General features: G+C 48.5%; 1 protein-coding gene across 1 annotated transcript in view; it reads left to right on the top strand.

Annotated features, from left to right (window-relative positions):
• Window positions 1-23901, top strand: part of LOC142575616 (uncharacterized) — a 234759-nt gene that overhangs the window by 178135 nt on the left and 32723 nt on the right. The window contains exons 4-6 of the mRNA XM_075685116.1: window positions 20780-20918; window positions 22614-22729; window positions 23616-23735. Of these exons, the coding sequence (XP_075541231.1) occupies window positions 20780-20918; window positions 22614-22729; window positions 23616-23735 (375 nt within the window). The remainder of the gene's footprint in view (window positions 1-20779; window positions 20919-22613; window positions 22730-23615; window positions 23736-23901) is intronic.

The following is a 23901-nucleotide window of genomic DNA, read 5'->3' as shown; positions in this document are numbered from 1 at the left end:
AAAAGTCGTCTGAGTGTCGTCACCAAGACGTATCTTAATCATTATACCACAGTGGGTGGCTACCAAGCAGGTGCTACATTTCCTCATACATTTCCTCAATGCTAATCGCATCAACGTTGACAGTCATAATAACATATATTTTCCACCGTAATATCTTTTACTGCAGTTTGTCACTACCTGTTTCTCATATGCGTACAATAAAGGCATCGCTATAAAAGAGTTATGCTGAGGGTAGAACTGCATTGCAGCAAAAAGTGCGCTTTTCAATATTTTAAGAAAGGAGGAAGCTCAGTGAAGAATTTGCATAAGTAACCAGAAACACTACGAAGGTCATACAAAGTGGTATCTTCGTGGCGCTGCGTTTAATATTGTCTCCAACCAAAGCTGCTCAATCGTGAACTCTGTTCCTTGACACTAACTGACTGTCACGCTATATGTGCATCTCACCAAGCTAATGTCACTTGTTAGGTAGGCAGGATCCTGTCCCTCCTGTGGGCCTTACACATGCACACAGAAAAAGAAGAAAATACGGGGAAAACAATGTTTTGGGTGTGAGCTATGCCTTGCGAGTCCAGAATCGAAAGCTAGTGATGTGTTTCAGCAATATACAGTTAAAGTACACCCTGTCACCGTGGCTTGGCAACTATGGTGCTGAGCTGCTAGGCACTAGGTCGCGGGATCAAATCCCGACCGCGGCTGCCGCTATTTCGATGGGCGCAAACTCCAAGAACGTCCGTGTCCGGTCCATTAGGGGTACGTTAAGGATCCCCCGGTGGTCAAAATTAATCCGGAGTCCCGCCCAACGGCATGCCTCATAATCAAATCGTGGTTTTGGCACGTAAAACCCCAGAATTCAGTTCATATTCAATGGAAGTATAGTTAGAAACTTGAGGCGTGTAATGCGCACGTAGTCGGCAGTGGCTTGCGCGAACTGATGGTCACTTCCTTTGTCGCTTGCTTCGAAAGCCAGAAACAGTCCACCTGCCGCTTCCCCTGGCACTGCCAACTAACTAAGCCTGAGGTCCCTAGTAACTTTCTCTACAAACCGTAACTCAGCCAGCCCGTTGAGGTTTTATCTTTCGATGTTCCACAATGACTCACTTGGCTGCACGCAAAACCGACGCATAGGCTCGCTTATCTACACCTTATATACTTGCGGACAACTTTCTGTGGGAATGAAGGGAAAGCTGCGGGGGGCGGAGCTTCTGGACATGCGTTACCGGGCCAAGTAGTCCGCCAGCGTTTGACCGTGCATTTGGTCGCTTGTAAAAGACGCTGAATCGACGCAGTTTCCGCGTGCGATGGCCGGATGCGGAAGGGAACAGCCGCAAAATAAGTAAACGTTTACGTTCAATGGTGTGTTTTACTTTATTTAACTGTCGCTAATAAGGTAGTTATTTTTCTCTTCCCCTGCCTAAACTAGCGTGGATGAAAACACGGGACTCTTTGCAGAAGCGCTCTCACTTGTGCGCGCTTTGCCTCCGTTGCTTTCCCTTCATTGCCACAGAAAGTTGTACGCGAGTATAGCTTGAGTTACGGCATAAATTGCTATTTTTTATAAGACTCCCCTTCGTGAAAACTAAAGCATTTGTGAGTCTAGCCAACGGCTCAGCGCTGGTCAATTACCCCAGCCGCGACCGCACGAGATAACCACGCAACGATCCAAAGCCAGCAAGCCTAGCTAGCAGCCAAATATATCCAGAGCCACGCCTCGATGGCACTCCCTACACTGCACGGCCACTCGAAGGACGGAGGTACATCTCCGCTCCCATTCCCCTTTCCTGCCTCATAGCCTCCCTGCTCGGGAAAAACCCCTCCGGGCAAGCGAAATGGCAAGAGAGGGAATTCCCTCTTTCCCTAGCATCGCACTGCCATCGGGAAAGACGCTTGTGGGGTGCGAGGAAGCAGGAATCCCGTCGCCTTGCAGGCATCCTCCCTATTTCGGGAAGAGCACCGGGCTTGTGGGAAGCCTTATGGGAGGAAAAAGGGGGGTTGGGGAAGAGCGGGGCGCGCCGGGTGTTTTCGTGGGAGAGAGAGAGAGGCATGCGGCTCCTTCAATTAACCCCTGGCCAAAGACACACGGAACGAAACTTGGCGGCGGGGACGTTACCACACGTGGTATCGATCCCGGAACGAGTTAAGGAAGCCTCGTTAGCCAGAGATAACTACGGCAAGAGAGAGAGCGAGGGCACTCAAGGCGGCGGCGAGTGCGGCAGTATGCGGCCCGCGGCGCGTTCGTGTCGGCCCTCTTCCAATTCCCTCCCCCACTCTTGCATGCCCACGCTTGCTCTAAAGCGACTGCGTGGGAAAAGAGGATGGGCCAGCGGTGGGAAGGTGCCCTTGGCGGGGGACGGCCATTAGGAACCGAACGAGAGGCCTCCGCCACTTCAAGCTGACACATTAGCTTCGGCGCAAGGAGGGCGAGGAGGTTGTGCCGGGGCTGAACGCGTAACTGGACATCCGCGCCTGGCGCGGACAGTTGCTCGGTACTCCTTTGTTCATTATTCCTTTATTTCATCGTTTTCCCCGTTGCATTCACTGAAGTTTACGAGCTGGCCAGTGTTGTGCTTTCAGATAGCTTCCGTAGCAACGTGCCTTGCTAAATAGTTGCGGTGTAGCTCAAGCCGACTGAAACGTCTACAGTGTAAGAGGAACGAACGCTGTTGAGTTGCGAAAGGAAAAAAAAAAGATTCACAAGCAACGTATCTCCGTACTTTTCCACTGCCACATAAGGGACTGCTGCTGCTACTATCATTACAACTACTATTTGCATTACTACCACTATAGCTACCGTGTTATCTACTACTTCTGCTGCTGCTACTACTACTACTACTACTACTACTACTACAAGAACATGTACTCCTACTACTACAGCCGTTGCTACCATTCTAGTACTACTAATGGTACTACAACTTACTATTCGGTCGTTGATTTAAAGATTGACGGGAACATAGAGATTTACTTTCATGCTTACCTTTTACGCTTGAATGTGCTCGGGCAATGTTGCGAGCGTTGCGGATTACACAATTCAGAACTTTGTGGTTTGCTGTGTCTCACGAAGCGATGTCAGCGAAAGAAAAGGTTCCTCATCTTACGTTTCCTTTCATCGCTCGAAGGAAAAGAATGTGTTTTTTTTTTCATATGAACCATTTAGCGAGACATTCCCTTTTCTCCGCTGTCCTTTTAACCGGTGGCGCTCCACGTGATTACGACTAACGACGTAGTTGCGAGCAATTGTTTTCGGTCTGAAAGAAAGAAAAATTTGATATGAGCGCTGTCTAAAGGCGAGCGCTGTCTGATATGGCGCTCTCCGAAGAATCGCACCGTCGAGTGCCGCCCCATCGATCACGAAATATGAGCACATAGCTAGCAGTCACAAATTTGGCACACCTTTATCCTTATTCTAAGCGCAACCACCGCCACCACCACCGCTTTGGCGCACATGCGGACGAAGGAAAAAAGAAAGAGCTGCAAAGGCCCCAAGCCCTGACTTCAAAGCTTTTTCCAACCGAGTCTGACGACAGCGCTTGTCTCTGTTACACCCTCCTTTGTCCGCATGCACTCTAATGCATTAAGATAGTTTGTGACCAACAGCTCCATTGCTTACGTTGCGACTAAGGTAAATGGACAATACGGCTGGCGAAAGAGAGTTGTTATGAACAGAGAACGTTCCTATAATTCGCACCCCCCCCCCCCACTCGCCGAAGCTTTCTGTGCAAAATGCAACAGCTTCAATTAAAGCAGCACTTAGTCAATATTTTCGGAAGACTATTTCCTAAATATCGTTTACTTTATTTTACTTTGAACGGAAGTCAGCGACCTGGTGGGAACGCTAGAAAAAAAAATGGTAGTAAGCCCCGAAACTCCCAAGATCATTTCAACAATACCTTTACTGCGAACCACTTTAAAGCGAAGCTTTCTTCGCCTCTTCTCCCGACTTTCCGGGCGCTGCTGTTATAGTATTGCGCTCCTGCCACTATATTGTATGTATTGTATATTGTATATTGTGAACCGACTACTGGTGAAACGGTGATTACGTGCAGCTGTACTTGGCGTCTCATCGTGTAGAACACAATTAGCCGCATAGCAAACTAGCCATGGATGTGGTTGATAATTGTGGTGGCTGTTCGATGCGGCATCACTTTAATTCCGGCTATATATATATATATATATATATATATATATATATATATATATATATATATATATTATGGGAACTCGGCCATCATCATCATCGCAACTCCTGCATCGGAGCCAGCAGTCGCAGGAGTAGAGGACGACGTCACTCGTGAGCGCAAGCGGAGGTTCGAGGCGCGGCCGGCCAGGGCTGGGCCTGCTAGTGGGGTATGAGGGACAGCGCCGTTCCCACTATATATATATATATATGTATATATAATGTGTGTGTGTGTTTTAAAAATGACCAACCCTTCGCCTACCGGAAAGTGGGAGTAAGCGAAGCTTGTCCTGCGTGCACCTTACCTTCATCACGGTTAAGCAACACACAAGTAACGGTGGCGGATTTCTTCGACCTCCCGCTCCCTCAGCTTGGGATCTTCTTTTCGTTGCTGTCGGATTGCCTGAGCTCGGGTGGCTTTAACAGCTGGATCGGCGCACCGAGGGTAAGCCGTTTCACGAGCGAGTTCTCGCCGCCCCTCGTCGAAGACTGCCCGTTCCTCCGGGGAACGCACAACGCGTGGCCGTCCCATCCGTTTTCTCAGACTAAACTGAACGGAAACGAAGCCGGCGTAGCGCCCGCGAAACCCTTTCTTGCCCTTTCCCTCCCCGGCGGAAGCGAAACGGCTCTGATTGGTTGCGCGCGTGGCGTGAGCGCACGCCTATGCAGCTGGAATCCTTGCTAATGACTCACGCTGCAGCGCCGGTGCAGCTGTCAACTCCCCAAACCACCTTTCCTCGCAGCTGCTTGCTTTGAGAGCAACTGATATTTTTTTTTTTGCGTGACCCCGACAACGCCACTTGTGAGCCAATATGAGCTTCGCTCAAGCAATTCCCTACGCCGTCATACGTCCATTGTCTCGGGTCTGAGGTAAGATAGGTATGGAACGCCGCTTTCGGAACTCTACTTTAGAGGTAGAGGGAAAGAGTGTCTTCGTTGGCTGTGACGCTCGCCTACTGGCAGCGTGGTAAACAGGATAGGTGACTGCGTTTATCTCCTCCAATAACGAACCGATTTGAAATAAAATTATTTCGGTAAAATGCTCCTCGCACGACCTTTTTACAGCGTCCGGCCTACAACCGAAATGTCCTATGGGTCAATTGATGAAGGGTATTTCAATAGTCAAAGTAGGACCCGCGCTATACAGTGTGCGCGGGGCAGCATCTCATGTTCCGTGTCCCAAAGCAAGGTCTCCCATATGTGTCCGCCTTGAAATGCTGCTGTTGCAGGGCGGGGGGAAGTTCCGCATTAACGTGCCATAAATACGCTCTTCCCCACCTTGGCATAACAGAGATCGATCGGTGCAACGAACAAGAGAAAAAGAAAGAGCAACAAAATGAACGAGAGTCTGTCGGGTGCTGCACTTGAGAGATAAAAACAAAAGAGAAAAGAAAGGAAGTTGCTCGAAAAAGAGCTGCCGTGGCGCAGCGGGTAATTAAGTAATCTCGAGAACGCAGGTCGCCCTGCGCGCTTACGCTTGACGTACTACCGCCGTGGCACCCTTGCGCTGATATATACAGATATATATAGACCCATTTCTCCTTCCACGGTGTTTTCTTCTCGCCCTGCCGTTTAACACTCGCCTTAGAAGAAACTTCGGCGAGCTTGCAACAGGACGCCTCCGCGTTGTCCGAGTCGACCAGCTAAGGGAAGAAGATATAGGTCTCTATAGATTAGAAATCGCTGCATTTTGCGCTCGGAGCTGTAGCTTACACAGGCGCGATATGTCCCGGCAAGCATAAAGAGGCACCAAGGAGGAGCGGATACCTTTTCGTCTTCTTTATCAAGAGGCGTCTTCTTTATCAAGATATTTTCATCTAGCGGTACGTATACCAGCGGGAAGAGGTGGTGCACGATTGTTTTTAAGCTATGGACCGTGTATTTTACGTTCGACGTGTACTGTGTACGGTGATTGTTCGCTATGCGCGCTCTTGGACTCGTCGATGAGACACCTGGGAAAACAACGGCTCTTGTTTTCTCAGATGAGTCGCTTTTCTTTTCTAATGCTCACCCTTGAATTGGCTATTGGTCTTTGCGTGTTGAGGAATGGCTCACTTTATACGAGGGAAGAATAGCCGATATATTTCAGCTATCCTTGTCATAGAATAAGTTCTAGAAACTTGCTAGGTCAGGTATTTAATTCTTTTTGATTGGTGGCGTGGTCCTTCTTTCCCGATCGATGAATCGAAGTGTATAGACGCCGTCGGAACCCACGACGTCGCGATGACCTGGTACGAGAGCTTCAGGCGGGGGTCGGTGTACCTTCCTTTTGTTTGCCAGTCTTTCCTTCTTTACCTCGCCTCCTTTGGCGGTAAGAGTGGCAATAGCGTGCTGTTTCAAAAGCACCGCTTTACTTAACCTCCTTCGTTGTGCTTTTAAGCGAGAGAAAAAAAATTAGAACCCATACCACCCTGTGAACGTCGTTGGACAGGAAAGCTGTGGGGGGACCACCACATACGGTATGGCAACCAGACAAACATTAAACTTTGGCAAACGTTCTTCGTATTACAGTGATATAATGCTTTCTGTGATATAAACTGTGATACAAAGTTATATACTCTGAGATACTGTGATATACTGTGATATACTGGGCTAGGAGCCATTGAGTTTTTTGCTTGCTTACGGGGGTATGAGCCATTGCTTCCGCGGGTATGAGAAGTTGATGTTCACAGGTTTCCACGTGTTGTTCTCTGTGATGCACTTTTTGCTTGCTTAGGGGGGTATGAACCATTGCTGATGATAATAGTTTTTTCTCGCACTTTTCTGCCCGCGGACACGATCGTGCCGTTGGTGGGGTAGCGATATGAGCCATTGCTAATAGTGATAGTTTTTGCTCCCACTTTTCTGTCCGCAGACACGATTGTGCCTTGGGGGGTAGCGGTAAACTGCTTCGCTGTATAACAAAACCAAAATAAAAACAAAACATAGCCGTTTTCTCATGACGGGAACCAGACAAAAGAAATTTGAGCACGTCGACTGTCTCTCTTCTCCAACTTCAGACACTCGCGGGTTCACACGTAAGCGTTATTTTTGACGCTGAGGGATTCGAAAGTTCTCCACATCGAGTTCGGGTGGGCACACACCCGTAGAACTGTCTCAGTAGAGCGCGTGGTGGAGGGGGGGGGGGTGGTGCTGCAAACCTCCGATAGAGGCCCTGCGACCCTTTCCATCTTAGGCAGAACTCTCGAACGTTGAGAGCTCGCACGCTGTACCTGCACCCCTCGTCCCCACCTTTTGTTGGCTCCCAGTATGGAGCCACGGCGTGATGACCTTGCTGCGCTAAAAGCCTCTAATGGCACAGCAAACTCGAACCTCACTGCCGAGCCCTTCGGTCAAAGGAAGCGAGAACGTGCGGCAGTTTCGGTAGGATGTCCCCTTCCCTCGCAGCTGCTCGGAACGTTGTATTTAATCTAGTTTCTTGTTCTTATTTAGTTTCTTTTTTACGTTCTAAGTTCAGCCCGCCCTCGTCAGGGCTTTAGAATAACGTACGTTTTCTTCCACCTGTCTCAAACTGTTCGGCTGAGCTCAGCACATCGAGATCAGCCTCGGCGGAGTTCTTGAGTGAGTGCCACTGGAAGACAGAAGCCAGGGAATCTATCCGTGCGTTTCGAGACCGGCGTGCGGGGCAGGTCGACCGTATACATTGAAGATAGCTACGTCGGCATAATGGTCTCGCGTCCGTCTTCGGTCTTTCCCTCTTTTTTGCTCTGTTCTCTTTTTCTTTCGATTCCTTCTTCTGCGTGGAATTCCGTTGGCAATAATAACCTGCCGATGTGTACAGAAACGCATACAAAGCGGTGTCGCTGCTGTAAAGCTCGGCGCTTGCCCATCGGGAGACCACGCTGTTTCCGTGAGGAAAACTATAATGGGCTTGCGGGCTCGGATAAAACCGTAGGACAAACTCAACTGTTATGAGCTTTTGTCGAAAGTGTGGTGTCAGATATTGCTTTGAGAGTCTTTTCTTTTAAGAACTTTCATTGAAATCTCAAAGTTTTCTTCCATGTGTAGGCCCTCATCCGTGTAAAACAGAACTATAGCTACGTTCAGCTCGGAGCTGCAGACGCTGAACAGCCGCGCGGCGGCTCTAGCAGCGGAGTAAAGCGAAGGGAAGGGGCGGTGGTGGGGGGGGGGGGGTAGTCAGTGTTACTTCGGAGAAAATACATGCGGAATAGTAGAAAGCCGTGCTCCCATCACTTCGTACTGCATATGTTAAAATGATACAATCATCCTCACTTCTGCAAGTCCTTCTCTTGCAAGAGTGGCACCTCTACACGCCGTTACAAACAGTTGTGGGCCGTTTTCTGACGCATGTACTCGTAACTACATTAGGCAAGGTCCTTTCACAGCGGCACTCATTTAAACTCACTCTGCAAGATCTCTCATTAACGAGTTGACGTCGCAGTTTCGGAGTCCAGAAGATAGGCCCCATCTCGCTTCACACAACCAAACCCCACAGTGCCATGCATCCGCGCAGCAGGACACGTGCAGCAGATGTAATCGTGTCGTTAACTCAACAGGCACAACGGTGAAGCGCCGTGTAGCCATCGCGAATACGTTGTGCAGGATGCAAGCGAATGAAGCGTGCATGTGGTCATCACGGTGGCGAATCACGAGCGTTTGCTACTTCCACGTGCTACAGGTATAGCGTAAGACCCAGTTTGTATTCTTCGTACCAACATCTCCTCCCCCTCGAGCACGGTAGCCAACCGGAACGCGTTCTGCTCAACCTCCCGTCTCTTGACTTTAACACTATCGCTATGTCATCGCTATAACGTCACTTTGCTATCGATTTGATGGTGAGTTGGTGAGGAACGGAAGAAAAAAAAGCGAGATGAAAAAATCGTGAGCCATTTCACTCTGGGAAGGTGGATGACCCGCGAAGCTGTGTAGCGCACACGACAAAGAGGTGACACCGAATGTCGAACAAAGGTACGAACACATTTATTGCCTTGATCGGTGGTCATCGTGAAGAAAACACGCACACACATTTACTTCCGTACATTCGCGTTCATTCGTGTTACGTATTAGTTATACACATTCGTTATGTACATTCGTGTTTTCCTTTCGCGATATAATTCATGCAAATAATTTGAGACCGAAATGAGCGCACCGACTGGCACTGGGCCAGTCCCGTCAGCGCCTTCGCAAAGGGAGGGCATAGAACCTATTAGGAGTCACAGAGCCTATTAATTTACGGAAGCGTTTATCCCACAAAAAGTGCTATAAGCTCTTCGATGAGGCGCAGTTCAAATTCTGAACTTCACCACTGTCCTTGAACGTCCCGCGACTGAAATCGCCATGCTATCGCTTCGCTATGTGCTAGCGATATGCTATCGTAACACTAACCACATGGAACTGGTATATTATTGCTATGCTATCGATGAGGTGCTATCAATATGATATCGCTATGAAATTGCCACGACGGCGCTACGCTATAGATATGTTATCCCTATGTCAACGCCATGCTTCTCTAGTGCACTGGAAAACTCTTCTCTGCTGCACGCAACTCTATAGTTTCTGTTTTCTGCCATCCAGTGGCTAAAATTGTCATTTACGTAACCGATGCGACAGTAGGAAGATATGTGTCAGCACGGCAGCTTAAGGCAGGGTCGGCAAGGCCGCTGTTGCGCCTGGCGATCCCCCGGAACAAACGATGCTTCACCGGCAGACATGCAGCTGCCACGGGTGCTGTTCACGCCCCATCATTTACTTCAAGACAACAACGTCGCCCTCCGATTACCGCAAAGGCCGGTCTCCCGATCCTGACAGTAGAGGCCACTGATCGATGACAGGGTCATTGTTAAGGACACCCGGGGAAAGGATGTCAACAGCGGGTTCACAGTTCGCCACGTGGTTCCTCGTATTGGGCAACGGTGAGATTGGGAAAAAGGGGGTCGTTAAGAGCGGGTGACAGTGTGATACTGAGGTCGGGCAACGGTTGAAGTGATAAGGAACGGCACGTGGTGGACGATTCGGCGTTTGTGATTGGCCAGTGAATTCACTCGACGAGGGAAAGAGGGAAATAAACGGCATAAACAGCGGATCCGGACGGCTGTGAAGAAGGAGACGCTCGGACACGCAAAGACACTAGCGTGTAGCGTGTTCCGATAGTCGGAGCCGTGTTTGTAAAATTGAATCATGAACCTTTTTTGAATATAATCCTTTTTCTCATTCTCTTCAACGTCGCTCGGAACTCTTCTTTCTACCGGCCCCCGGCCCGGCATCGTCCATGGAACCTTCGGGGCCACGCGGACCACCCAATTGCACAACACCGCCCCGGCCGGCTTCGTCTGGCGATTCCACGAAGCGTACACGCACTTACAGCGTTGTTCTGAGTCAGAAAAGCCGTAGCAAAGCCACTTAGCCGGTGCAACGTTCTACGCAGACAACCGCACAACTTCAAAGCCGTCGGACAACGCCGGAGTTTCAAAAAGCCTCCTATACGGGAAGGTATGCTCGTTGTGTATATAAGCTACCGCTACTGGCTGTCAACGTTAAAGCAGGCCAAGTTTGTAAGCCCCGCTAGGTTCCACCAGAAATCCTTGTTTTCGCGAGAACGCCGCGCAAGGGGTTTCCGTCTTTTTTTTCCCCTCCAGTCCAATTCTTCCTCCGCTACCCGCGCGACAATCCTAGGGAAACCCTGCCCCGTTCTCTCTTCTTCTTTCTTGGTGTCGTGTTTGACTCGTCCGTTCTCTTATCCTTTCGTCTCGGGAAGGAAGCGTTGCTTTGCCATCCTCGTGCGGCTGCCACCATATTTACTCGCTTCCTGCGCAGACTTTGAGCGCCGTAGGATTCTGGGATAGAACACGGTGCGGCTCTCGCTAAGAGACTGCCGACGACCAACGCGTACATGGAGGTGCCGGCTTATACAGGTTCGGCCGCACTTGACTCTGGGGCGCTGGAGCAAAGCTGGCGCGGCGAAGTCGACGTAGTATATACGGGCGCGCACGAGGCCCAAAGTACACAGCGTCGCCTTGTCGTGACTCTAAGAAGATCTAGTGGACAATGTCTCGCAAAGTAAATTTAGGGGACAAAGCGTCGCTGCGCGCTCGGAATGGCGCTGGAAGCCGTGTGCGTTCCGAGCACTTCGCCGTTCTCTCTTGCTACCGGAATATAAACCTAGAATGCTTCTTCCTGCTGAGAAGTTCCGTGCAGTGGGCACTTTCTTAGGCGAGCGCTTGAATGTATAGGGCCTCGTATTGTCAGAAAGACTGTAAGCAGAACTCGTTTGCACGTGTCTACGAGATTACCGGGGAAGAATCGCCGCAGTTGTCGCGCGAATCGGCGGTTCATTGTGTCGTCGGCTTGACAAAAAGTTCAAGTACTTAGATATTTTTGCACATTGTTACGTTGCATTTGGGTATCGCCGTTTACCGCTGTGTGCGCGTCTTCGCCTAGTGTGCGCGTGCTTGTGTGTGTAATGCATCGTGAAAGGACATCGGTCAACTAAGGAGCTCGTAAGTGAAGAAAACAACTGCTTTCAGTTATCACGTGCACTATGGGAATGACAGTAATGAAATTTAAGTAATCTGCTGCAGCCTCAGTTTCCCGGTAGCAGAAAAAGTCTGAACAGTCGTCATTCGAAACGTGCTCTCTCTCTCTCTCTCTCTCTCTCTCTCTCTCTCTCCAATAAGTGTTGGTATTCCATGTACACTCGAAAGAAACTAATATTTCACAATTTCGGATAGTGAATTCCCCAATTTCGTACAGTGCTTTCCAACCATATATCTGATACTCACTTTGTCATGCAATGTCATCGACATCAACCAAACCAATGTTTTATCATTTACTTAGCGTGCTTGTTTTCCACTTTTTTTTATTTCTTAGAAGAACGCTGCCCCTTGTTTCGACGCGTACGATCTGTCCTGCACAATCTGCGCATGCGTGATGTGCGTGGGCGCAAGCTTTCGCGCGCCGGCATGTATGTTGTAAGCGAGTATCGACGCGTTCCTGACGAGCGTGTTCAGCCTACACTCTAAAAACAGTTGCACCCTTTGGGGTGTATATTTGCCACACAGCGATAATCGTCATCTGTCTTGTCCGCATTTCCTTTCTTTAACGCAGCGAGCCCGGTACTTTCCAGTAACGAACGGCATGCGCCTTATCAGCATGACATAGCACTCCCGACAGGAAAGTAACGAGGGTAGCGTTTTCAAGAAAGCAAATGCGGGCAAGACAGATGACGATTATTGTTGTGTGGCAAATATACACTCCAAAAGGCGTAAAACTTTGTTAGAGTGTAGGCGCCATACAACTTTACCCTTATCATGTGTGTAATTCTAGGTAAATATCCGGTTTCCTATAGGTTGTTGAACCAGTGAGCACTGCTTGAATGAAAGCAATAAGTCGGGAATGAAGTTGTTTCCCCAAATCTGTTGGGATATTTACTTTTATGAAATTTGAATACAAGTATGTTTCAAATTCGTGTAAATGATTTTGAGAAGCTTCGAACGTTTACTAAGCTAGCAAGCGCGATGCGCTGCTGGAGATCACTTCGCTCTATTTCTGCCGTACAATTAACGCCCCGCCGATGCAGTGCATCGCATACTTGAATGGAATTCGTTGTATACATAGGCTGTGAAAACTGAATTGTACCGACAGCTGGAAGCGAAATTAATATTTAAAACAGCACATATCTCTTTTTTCACAAAAAGTACCAAAATGTGATGACTTTCAAGTAAACAGAAACAATAAAAAGACATCAAGCACAAAGTATAAGAATAGTGCCTCTCTACCGAAAACACATATCACAGTGCTGTAAACAACGTCTGTAACATCATCTAAAGTGGTCAATGATCTATGTTTGCAGAACGCGTGGGACTGATATAGTCTCGGTCAGAATTTTTTGACAAATTGGTGGCACATTTCCAAACGTTCGATAACGTACCAATTTCTTCCGCTTAGATATCTCCGTAGGTGCAGTTTACGAACCGGCGATGTCGTCATTTTTCCTTTGTCGCTGAGTTACAGAGTTGCAAACTTAATGTTCTACTTTCTTCCTTTCTAATTGCTACGTTTAGCAGCCTCTCTGAAAGGTTCAGCGGGCGTTCAAACTGTGAAATTTTCCGATTGGAATCGAGTACAAGTACGCTATAAAATGACCCCCGACTATTGAATCGAATATCGAATGTTGTGTGTCTAAACGCCGAGAAATATTCAGTTTACTTAAGTGCCCTGCCCGCTTAAGCGCTGCCCTGTTATATATTCAACGATGCCACCAACCGATTCTATCGTGAATGAACATTCGAAGACTTTGGATATGGAGTAATTGAACTGAATGCTTAAGAAAGGAGTGCTATTTATTCTATTTAGGAAGGAAAAATGTTTACCGACGATTACGATATAGCGTCTAATACGAAATTTTAGCGCAGCTGTGTACATACGTCTTTTCGTTTCGCGATATATTGGCTGGCGCCGAAAGTGGTGTTTCGTGCAGCACATTGCAAACGGGACGAAATGTGGCACGACTGCCTCGCTAATCGCGGGAGATCGCGAGAGGTGGTGCGTGGGTGCACGCGCGGGCGCGATTCACAGCAGCCGCCGCAGACAGAGACCTCCGCTCATGCACTGCTTTGTATCCAGAGATGACGCGCAATACTCTGGCGCCATCTCGTAGCCATCTTAGCCGCACAGCCCGTCTTGCGCGGCACTACGCTTCCCTTCTCAGGCTTTCGCCATACCTTCCTCCTCCGCTTTCCGCCTATGGGTAACCAGCGCTGGATAGGCGGCGCGTCGAAAAAAGTGCGTTGCACGCCGCCCTGGCGACGAAACGCGGCATATTCAAGCTCTCGACCAGACGACACGTCCGCGGCCGTTTCAGAGTTCGCACATATGGTTCGCATGTTTCCGTTTTCGCGCCGCTTCAAGTGGACAGTTTTCGTAAAGAAGCTAGCGCCATCAAGTGAAGAAATGACGAAAGAAGCTTTTTAAGCTTTATATATTTTTCACATTGTGTCGCGGCGAGCACGTGCGTTTATTTAACGGTTGCGCCGTGTGCCGTTCCCACGCTTGTGTGGCAGCCTGCCTCGCAAATCTAGTAGCTACGGCGCCGGTCTTCCTGCGCTATGGTTTCGGAAGTATTAGTTGGCCTGAAGACATTCCATACTTCTCTGGCTAGACATAAGAAATTCTGATGTTACTTGGCCACAGCAGTCAATGGAGAAGAAAGCTTTATCGCATCAGATGATTCGGGCAAGCAAAGGTTTGCGTGCTCCGCTGCTTGATCCGTAACAACCATGGCTACATTTAGCATTAATTACATAAATTTACCGGATGCATCTCAGCGCCGAGTCCTCAACCGCATGCGCATTTTTTAAAACACATAGGCGGCTTAGTCGCGTGTGCGCCGGCAGTATGCGCACACAACTCGCATTACAAGGCAGCTTCCCTGCCACATAATTCTTGGCAATGAATAGAAACTATTTACCTTTCGTATCGTTCGTTCGCTTGGTGTGGTGGCATTGGAAGGAGCTTGGCGGTGGTACGGCGAAGGAAAAATGGTTGGTACACATGCCGGATGGTGCATGCTATTGCTCATTTTGTTTCCGACGCAATGCCGACTGCAGATTCTTCTGTTTGGCACTGGCTACCACGGATGACCGTCTTCACTATCGAATAAACCAAGCACACACGCGAAATTCTATTTAGAAACCAGCCCGACACCACTTGACAGCGCGACAAGACGGGAACTTGCTCCGCTCGCCTGACTGCTTGGATCCAGCGCCGCCTCCGTTCTTGTTTAGGGTTTAGATGGAAAGACGCAGAAGGATACATCCTCCATCGTCCCGACGTAGTTGCGGCATTTGTATTCGCAACAGTATCCTCGGCGTCCTTTTGTTTTCCTTCGACTTGCAGCGCACGCAACGCCGCTACCAGCAGCAACTTTCGTCCGCGGGAGCGGCTGCATTGTGCACGTTCTGACCGCCAGGGTGGCGCTGCAGTCGTCGTGAAAACTCCAGCGCTGGTTCCCCATGGGTCGGCTGCACCCGTCTCCTCCGCTTTCCTCCTCGCGCTCTGTTTGCTATCGCTGTCTTTCATCTTACGCTGCGCTCCGCGTTCGCTTTCATCCTTCACTGTGTTCGTTCGCTTGTGTATACGAAGGACAACCCTGACGCTCGCCGCAGGAACGGCCGCATAAAGGCCAGAATACATGGAGCGAACTTTCACGACGAAGTTCGGGCGGCAGAAAATCTGCCGCGGCGCAACGCCGTATGTTCGTCGGGCTGCGCTACATGGAGCGAGGACACGGCGGCCGCCGCCGGCGAGTCGCTGCGTTGTTATCAGTGTGGCTAGACGAGGCAAATGCGCTGCAGTGAAACACATGACACACAAAAAAAAACTTTAACGACAACTATTATCGCTTTTGAATTGCGGAACAATCTAAAAACGCGTGAAATTTTGTTTAGAAATGATTTCTAGTGTTCTTTTATGTGTTTGAGACATTCATGTGCCGATGTAGTTTAAAGAAAGCGGGGATGCTATGCGTTGTGGCAACAGAGGGCGCGTAAACAACTTTCGGCTCCTCCAACTCCGCGGCTCTCTTCTGTGGGTCAACGCGCGCGCGGCACGCTTCTGAACAGCCGAAATTAACTTGTCGTTAAATTCCAGCCGCGCCGCTTTGGATGTCATGAATAAGAAAAGCGGGAGACCGGCGTGGACGATAGAGCGGGATCGGGACACCCGGACAAGCGGGGAAGCCTAGTCGGAAGTCGGGGCGGATAGTGAGACCTGATTGGCTCGCTTTGGGGCGCCGCTCGTTTGCCGCTTCCGGTATGGTCGACGCCCGACGAACTTTTCTGCGCCCGCTAGATCGGCGGCGAACGACGCTTTCTCCGCCGCCTCGTGTCGCGCATATACGCCGCCGGGCGTCGAACGCCGACTATTCGTCGCATATTCGCTCCATGTATTCTGGCCTTAAGAGCTGCGCTTAAAAAGAAAAAAAGAAACAGTCAGTTTGTACACAGTTGCGAACGCAGACGTACGCCAGCGCGCTGCCAAGCAAGCCCATGTGCACACATCAAAAACTATGCACTGAAGTTCACTTCGGTGTATACCACTCAAGATGGCTATTCAGTACTGATACATTTGGGACTTCCACTTTTGCTTTAATTCAAATAGGTCGGTCTTGCCGCGAACACGAGTGTTTAAGCCCTAAAGGAGTCATTTGGCTTCTTCACTGTGAGGTTTGCCGATTTTCCGCAAGACAGGTACCACCATTAAGTCTCCCTCACCGGGTGACAGTGACGTCACGGATTTACTTACGCAGCGCCTGCACCACTGGTTCTGGCTAATTGCTAATACACAAAAAAGAAAACTTAAGATCGAAAGCAAGATTCTGGCAATGTTCGCAGACCATGCGCAAAAACGTAGCCCACACGCAAACACACTCTGTAAAACGTTCGCTTCGCCACACTGCTAACACGCATAGCCTTCAGGCTGTAAATAGGATTCAATGCACATGACTGCGACCTCAAGTTACACGTGCAATGAGAGAAACGGTAGCTGAAAGTTGTGTTGTAAGTTTGGCCCCCATGGGGTATGCATCGAAATATCTCACACAATTTCTGACGAAATATCTGGCACATTTCATGCCATTTTCGTGTCGTCTGTGGCAGCTATCGTCATAATTACTTGCCTCAAAAGGTCGCCAAAAAGGGAACCTTTATTTGTCCCTCCCCCCGGTAGTTCGATCTCCCCACGAGTGAGCACCTTTCAAGGGAGTATTTCTTTTCTTTTTTTCCACTGTGCATCGGCGTCACATTCTGTGCGCGGAAATTGATTGATTCATGATGTTTGACGTACCTAAGTGTAATATGGGAAGCGCCGTGTAATGGGAGGCTTCCGGAATAATTATGACCACCTGATTTTTTTTTTACCGAAGTGCACGTGAATGTTAGTACCCGGGCGTTCGTGCATTTTGCCCCCTGCAGAAATGCGGAAGCCACGGTCGAGAGTCGAACACGCGACCTTGGACTCAGCGACAGAAAGCCTTAGCCACTGAGCCGCGGCGGCGAGTAAAGATTGAAGAAAGCCTGGATTTTATTGTCTCCTTAAGTGATCAATCAAACTGCTTCTTACGAATGCGAGCGGAGCTTTGGGCAAATCATTTGGCATGGGTTGAAAGCTTTCCCGAATGTAGCGGGAGAGTCCTGACCTTTGAGTAATTGTCCCGAGTCCCGACTTGATCTAATTAGAATGGCCAAGTCTCCCGGCTTTCGCATTTCTTTCCCTACCGGTAAACAACAAATAAACCACATTTTCTTTTTATAATACATGACAGCTCGCATGCACATCATTCTCTCTTGCCCCCTGTTGCATTGTCATAAACACAAAAGGGGTTTCTGTTTTAGACGTTGTTCTCGTTCTGGTGTAAGCCATAACCGTTCCAGAACCTCGATCTGCAAACAGGTAGCCGTGTCAGTTGGGCAACTATTGCACCTTTCTTGTTGCAAATGACAATATCCGTGTGTAACTTACGTACACATAAATGCTCCGACTGGCGGCTCCTAGAACTGACAGTGTTGGTCATTCGCCAGACGCTCCCCTTTCCGACATCGTCCACTCCTTGAGTGTTGACAGCCATATTTGCCCGTTGAAGGCTTACTCACAAGTATTGTATTTCCCCATGACCTTCTGTAACGCGGGCTTGATATACACTCCGTACGGGCTGGAGTGCACACTACTAAATAAATAATAAAATCCAAGAGCTGCATTAGTATATTTCTTTATACAATACCATAAAAAAGCACTTTTACCGGGAGAGGAGACTTGATAAAGCCAGAAGAAAACACATGAACGAAGTACGTGTGACAGCAGGCACATCCCAACGTTCCCGCACCTGCATGACATGATCGGAGTTGATGACGTCATGAGCTCTGATGGCGTCTGCTAAGGCTTAATTAATTATTTGGTCAATAAAAGACGGACAAAATGGTATCCTCATCATAATCACCATCAGCCTATTTTATGCCCACTGCAGGATGAAGGCCTCTTCCTGCGACCTCCGATTACCTCTGTCCTGCGCCAAGCGATTCCAACTTGCGCCTGCGAATTTCCTGATTTCATCACCCCACCTAATCTTCTGTCCTCCTCGACTGTGCTTCACTTCTCTTGGCACCCATTCGGTAACCATAATGGTCCACCGGTTGTCTAACCTACGCATTACGCGGCCTGCCCAGCTCCATTTTCTTCTCTCAATGTCAATTAGAATATCGGCTATCTCCGTTTGCTCTCTGATCCACACCGCTCTCTTCCTGTCTCTTATCGTAAAGCCTAACATTTTTCGTTCCATCACTCTTTGCGCGGTCCCTAACTTGTTCTCGAGCTTCTTTGTGAATCTCCAAGTTCCTGCCCAAAATGTTAGCACCGGTAAAATGCATCGATTGTATACGCTTCTTTTCAACGGCAGTGGTAAGCTTCCATTCAGGATCTGACAATGTCTGCCGTGTGCACGCCAGCCCATTTTTATTCTTCCGAAAATTTTCTTCTTATAGTCAGGGTCCCCTGTGAGTAATTGACTTAGGTAGACGTACTCCTTCACAGACTCCAGAGGCTGACTGGCGATCTTGAACTCCTGTACCGCGTTGCCAAGCTATTGATCATTATCTTTGTCTTCTGCATATTAATCCTCAGCCCTACTGTTACACACACTCCGTGAAGGAGTCGAGTGCTGTGCTTAGCAAGTTTGTAGAACTACGTCACAATGGGGCGAATGTGACAAAAAAAGAAAAAAGAAAACATATTCGAGTCCGTGATGCCGCACTAAAGTACCGACGCCGCGCTTTCGGTGCGAAATAAAAAAAAAATCGCACTTTCGCATTTATTTTATCATCAAGTAGTGATCCCTTTACCAGGAACTGAACGAAAATGGACTTTTGAAATGGTACTTGATCGGTTTAGAGCGACGTGTTAGAGTTTCTGTTCAGCGTCCTCTTCAAGTGGAACTCCTATGCCTGAATGACTTTCATTCGCCTCTGCTCCCCAACGGCCTCGTCTCTTCTTCGTCGCTCTCCAAGCCGACGCGGCCATGGCCGGCGCGCGGAAGATAAATCGACTCCGGCTCTGCCCGTCTACTCAGGCTATGTCGAGCAATATCGCCTTTCTTTGCTCTTATGGCCAGCCTTGCGCCATACAGCGCAGCCGGCCATTTATGACGCAGGCAGAAGAGCGATGGAATTTATTCTCTCTTTCTCTCTCTCGCTCTGTCTCTCTTTTTTTTTCTGTCTGTATTTATTTTTTTTATTTACTTTCGCTACCCGCTGACGGAGCTTCACATATTTCTGATGGTGTTTCATTATATAGGGTTACTTGTACTTCGCATGAATTGCTCGCACATTTCCGTCTTTCTTTCTTTCTGTCTTTTTATCCTTCTTTTTTCTTTCTTTCCCAACAGCGCTAACACAATTTCCCTCCAAACATTTTGTTGCCTTCGAAAGCGGTCCTTGGAATGAGAAATGAAATGTTTAATTTCGGCTTCTATTCCCGCAGCTTTAATTAAACTTAATGTTATCATCTTTTTAATCTTGAACAGTTTATTGTTTGTGGTGAAGCCGGGGACAAGGTGGCGGCGAATATTTCCAACTTCACATAAATAAATATGTCAAAATCAAGTTATCTATTCTTTCCTCTTGGACTGTTCTTTTTGGCAAGCCGCTCGTTCTTTTCCTTTTAGTTTTCAGATTATATATATATATATATATATATATATATATATATATATATATATATATATATATATATATCCACGCTGTCACTGTGTCGCGTCGTGCTTGGATGATGTGTGCCTGTGCACTTGTAATTGTAAAGCTCGAGGGACATGTTAATGTCTTCGGTATACATGTGAAGCAATGTGCACGTAACCATAAAGCAGAAAACTAATTATTGCATCAGGTATGCTCTACAGTCGAGCGCTTCTACAACCGGCGCCTCTACAAACAAAAACACCTGCATAACGAAGGAATAATTCAGTCCTGATTAATAGCTCGGGCCTCGTAGGGCCCAAGCACTTCGTTGTAAAGGTGTTCGATTGTATTTGCTTGCAAGTCCGTCTGCAACGCGCGCGGAGCTAGAACGTGGCGTGTCAGCTGCGCTGATCTGCATCAAATTCGTAAAAAATCGTCGACGACGAATATCATTCCGCAAGAACCCTCTTCCACATCCAAGTCTCCTTCAAGATCAGTAGTTTCCAGGCTCGGCGCAGTTCCCTTGCCTGAATCAATTTGGACAAGTTGGCAGTAAACGCAGCGGTCGAGGGTAGCGAATCGTATACAGAAGGAGGCGCACAGCCACCCCATACGACTGCGTCTAGTACGTTTGATATACTACAAACTTTTCCCCGCTGACTGATGATTCGCTTGAAAACGCCCGCAGCGGCAGCTCGACTTACGTCGCGAACTTCTCGTACGATGACGTGCTTATATCCGGGGTGGAAAGCTCAACAACCAACCGCCTCGTGCCAGTGCATCCCGCCCCTGTCGTATCTTTAAATTTCCTTTCCCATGTCCGTGCCTTTCTACATCGCGTTTTCGTGTTAGCCGCTTGCGCTGAATGTATACAGTTCCATAGCGTTGATCGTTCGCGGTTCTCTCGTTCTTGTTCCGTGCGCAGGAGAGCGCGCCGGTGTGCTTCGCGGCCGACACGGCGCAAGAGCAACAGTCGTGGGGCGAAGAGCTGCGGCGGAGGACGCAGGCCTGCTCGCTCAGCATCCAGGGGCTGAACCTCGAGGGATGCTCCAGCTACCCGTCTCGTAAGTTTCTATGAAGAGCAGCCTGGTGGAGATTAGACAGACAGACAGACAGACAGACAGACAGACAGACAGACAGACAGACAGACAGACAGACAGACAGACAGACAGACAGACAGACAGACAGACAGACAGACAGACAGACAGACAGACAGACAGACAGACAGACAGACAGACAGACAGACAGACAGACAGACAGACAGACAGACAGACAGACAGACAGACAGACAGACAGACAGACAGACAGACAGACAGACAGACAGACAGACAGACAGACAGACAGACAGACAGACAGACAGACAGACAGACAGACAGACAGACAGACAGACAGACAGACAGACAGACAGACAGACAGACAGACAGACAGACAGACAGACAGACAGACAGACAGACAGACAGACAGACAGACAGACAGACAGACAGACAGACAGACAGACAGACAGACAGACAGACAGACAGACAGACAGACAGACAGACAGACAGACAGACAGACAGACAGACAGACAGACAGACAGACAGACAGACAGACAGACAGACAGACAGACAGACAGACAGACAGACAGACAGACAGACAGACAGACAGACAGACAGACAGACAGACAGACAGACAGACAGACAGACAGACAGACAGACAGACAGACAGACAGACAGACAGACAGACAGACAGACAGACAGACAGACAGACAGACAGACAGACAGACAGACAGACAGACAGACAGACAGACAGACAGACAGACAGACAGACAGACAGACAGACAGACAGACAGACAGACAGACAGACAGACAGACAGACAGACAGACAGACAGACAGACAGACAGACAGACAGACAGACAGACAGACAGACAGACAGACAGACAGACAGACAGACAGACAGACAGACAGACAGACAGACAGACAGACAGACAGACAGACAGACAGACAGACAGACAGACAGACAGACAGACAGACAGACAGACAGACAGACAGACAGACAGACAGACAGACAGACAGACAGACAGACAGACAGACAGACAGACAGACAGACAGACAGACAGACAGACAGACAGACAGACAGACAGACAGACAGACAGACAGACAGACAGACAGACAGACAGACAGACAGACAGACAGACAGACAGACAGACAGACAGACAGACAGACAGACAGACAGACAGACAGACAGACAGACAGACAGACAGACAGACAGACAGACAGACAGACAGACAGACAGACAGACAGACAGACAGACAGACAGACAGACAGACAGACAGACAGACAGACAGACAGACAGACAGACAGACAGACAGACAGACAGACAGACAGACAGACAGACAGACAGACAGACAGACAGACAGACAGACAGACAGACAGACAGACAGACAGACAGACAGACAGACAGACAGACAGACAGACAGACAGACAGACAGACAGACAGACAGACAGACAGACAGACAGATAGATAGATTACCAGCGCTCACCTCCCTCAAGAAGTAACCTGAATGATAAAACCTGGAACAAATTTTCTTTTTCATATACGACCATCACAATTTCGGGGAGTATTGTACGCATTGCAGCTTTACAAAGAATGGGCGAAAGAAAGCACTGCTTGAACGTTTTGCATCAACCGTTCTCCCAAGTTCTTTGTGATGAAACTTTTTGAGATCTGTAACTTTCAAGAAGGTAACTCTGTAACTTTTCCTTCCTTTCTTTTGTCGCAGCGCCAGGAGTTCAGAGCAAGGTTCAGCCGGATGAAAATGTGCTCGCACAAACTTTGGAGCTTCTCGACGAACTACTCAAGAAAAAGTCGGATGGCAAGAAGCTCAAGAAAGGGGATGTGAGGCTCTATTTTTCGTTGTCTCACTTTTGTGGCGCCTTTTATTCGTTGAGTGCATCTTCGCGAAAAAGGGTTGTTACAGCACCTAATAGGACGCACCGGATGAGTACTTTGAGAATTTGGGAATTCCATTGTCGAAACTTCTTTTTTTTTCTAGAAGAAAGTACAAACACTGTATCGCAATATTTTTCTTTAATGTATTCAAACACATCTGCCGAAGCAATTGCGGAATACTCTCTTTTCATTATGCAAAAATGTGAGGCGTGCAGACAGGACACAAGAGAAGAGAAGTGGACAACACGAACGCTTGTGTTCTGTCTGCACGCCTCATCCTTTTGCATAATGAATCCTTACCAACTAGCTCAGCTTTCTGTCATTCTAATACTCTCTTTTGTTCTGTTTCGGGCGTAAAAGTTTTGAATAGTTACTCTCCTTTTCAATGTTTTCTCTTCATTTGCACTTCTTTCTACATTGGCTACATTTATAGTTCAAAATCGTGCATGTATTTTTACGCGTTGCTGAAGATGTTCGCTTAGAATAAATTTGGGAAATTCTTGAACTATTCGTGTAGTGCGCGTCTTCGCATATCCTACTTTCGTAGCTCAAGAGCTTCAGAGAGATGAGGTAACGGATTGATTTTGCCACGAAGAAAATTACAGGCGTTAAACTCCGTGTTTTTCCCAACTCATCTCTCTCTTTCTCTCTCTCTCCTTCTCTCTCTCTTTACACGTGGGCCTCGCTTCCAGATATTTCAGCTGAATGTATAGCGGCACGGATTTCGAACGATAAATTGCGCAACAAAAACGCGTGCATTTCACTTGTTTCTTAAACAAGCTCGCTCATTTTCCGCGACGTTCGCCAAGACAAGCCCGCACCATGTTCGCAGGAGTCCATGGGCATGTCCCAGGACGTCGAAGAAGTGGAACAAGCCTCCATCATGGCTCACCAGGAGGCGCTCCGCAAGGCCACCCACCTGAGACAGCGCAAGATATCCACCGAGCTCAAGGTCAGTTTTGACACGTGCAGTCCGCGCACGCGTTCGTTCGTGCGTGCGTGAGCCCCTACGTGAAAATGCGAGAGCTCGCACGCTAAATAGCGTATCTCATTCTCTTTCTTTTTTTCTGTTTGCTGCTGCTGCTGCTGTTCTTCCCATCCCAAGCCAGCATAGTGAG

The sequence above is a fragment of the Dermacentor variabilis genome, chromosome 3, assembly GCF_050947875.1.
Source record: "Dermacentor variabilis isolate Ectoservices chromosome 3, ASM5094787v1, whole genome shotgun sequence".
In the NCBI taxonomy this organism is placed as follows: domain Eukaryota; kingdom Metazoa; phylum Arthropoda; class Arachnida; order Ixodida; family Ixodidae; genus Dermacentor; species Dermacentor variabilis.
This window is presented reverse-complemented; position numbering and strand designations above follow the sequence as displayed.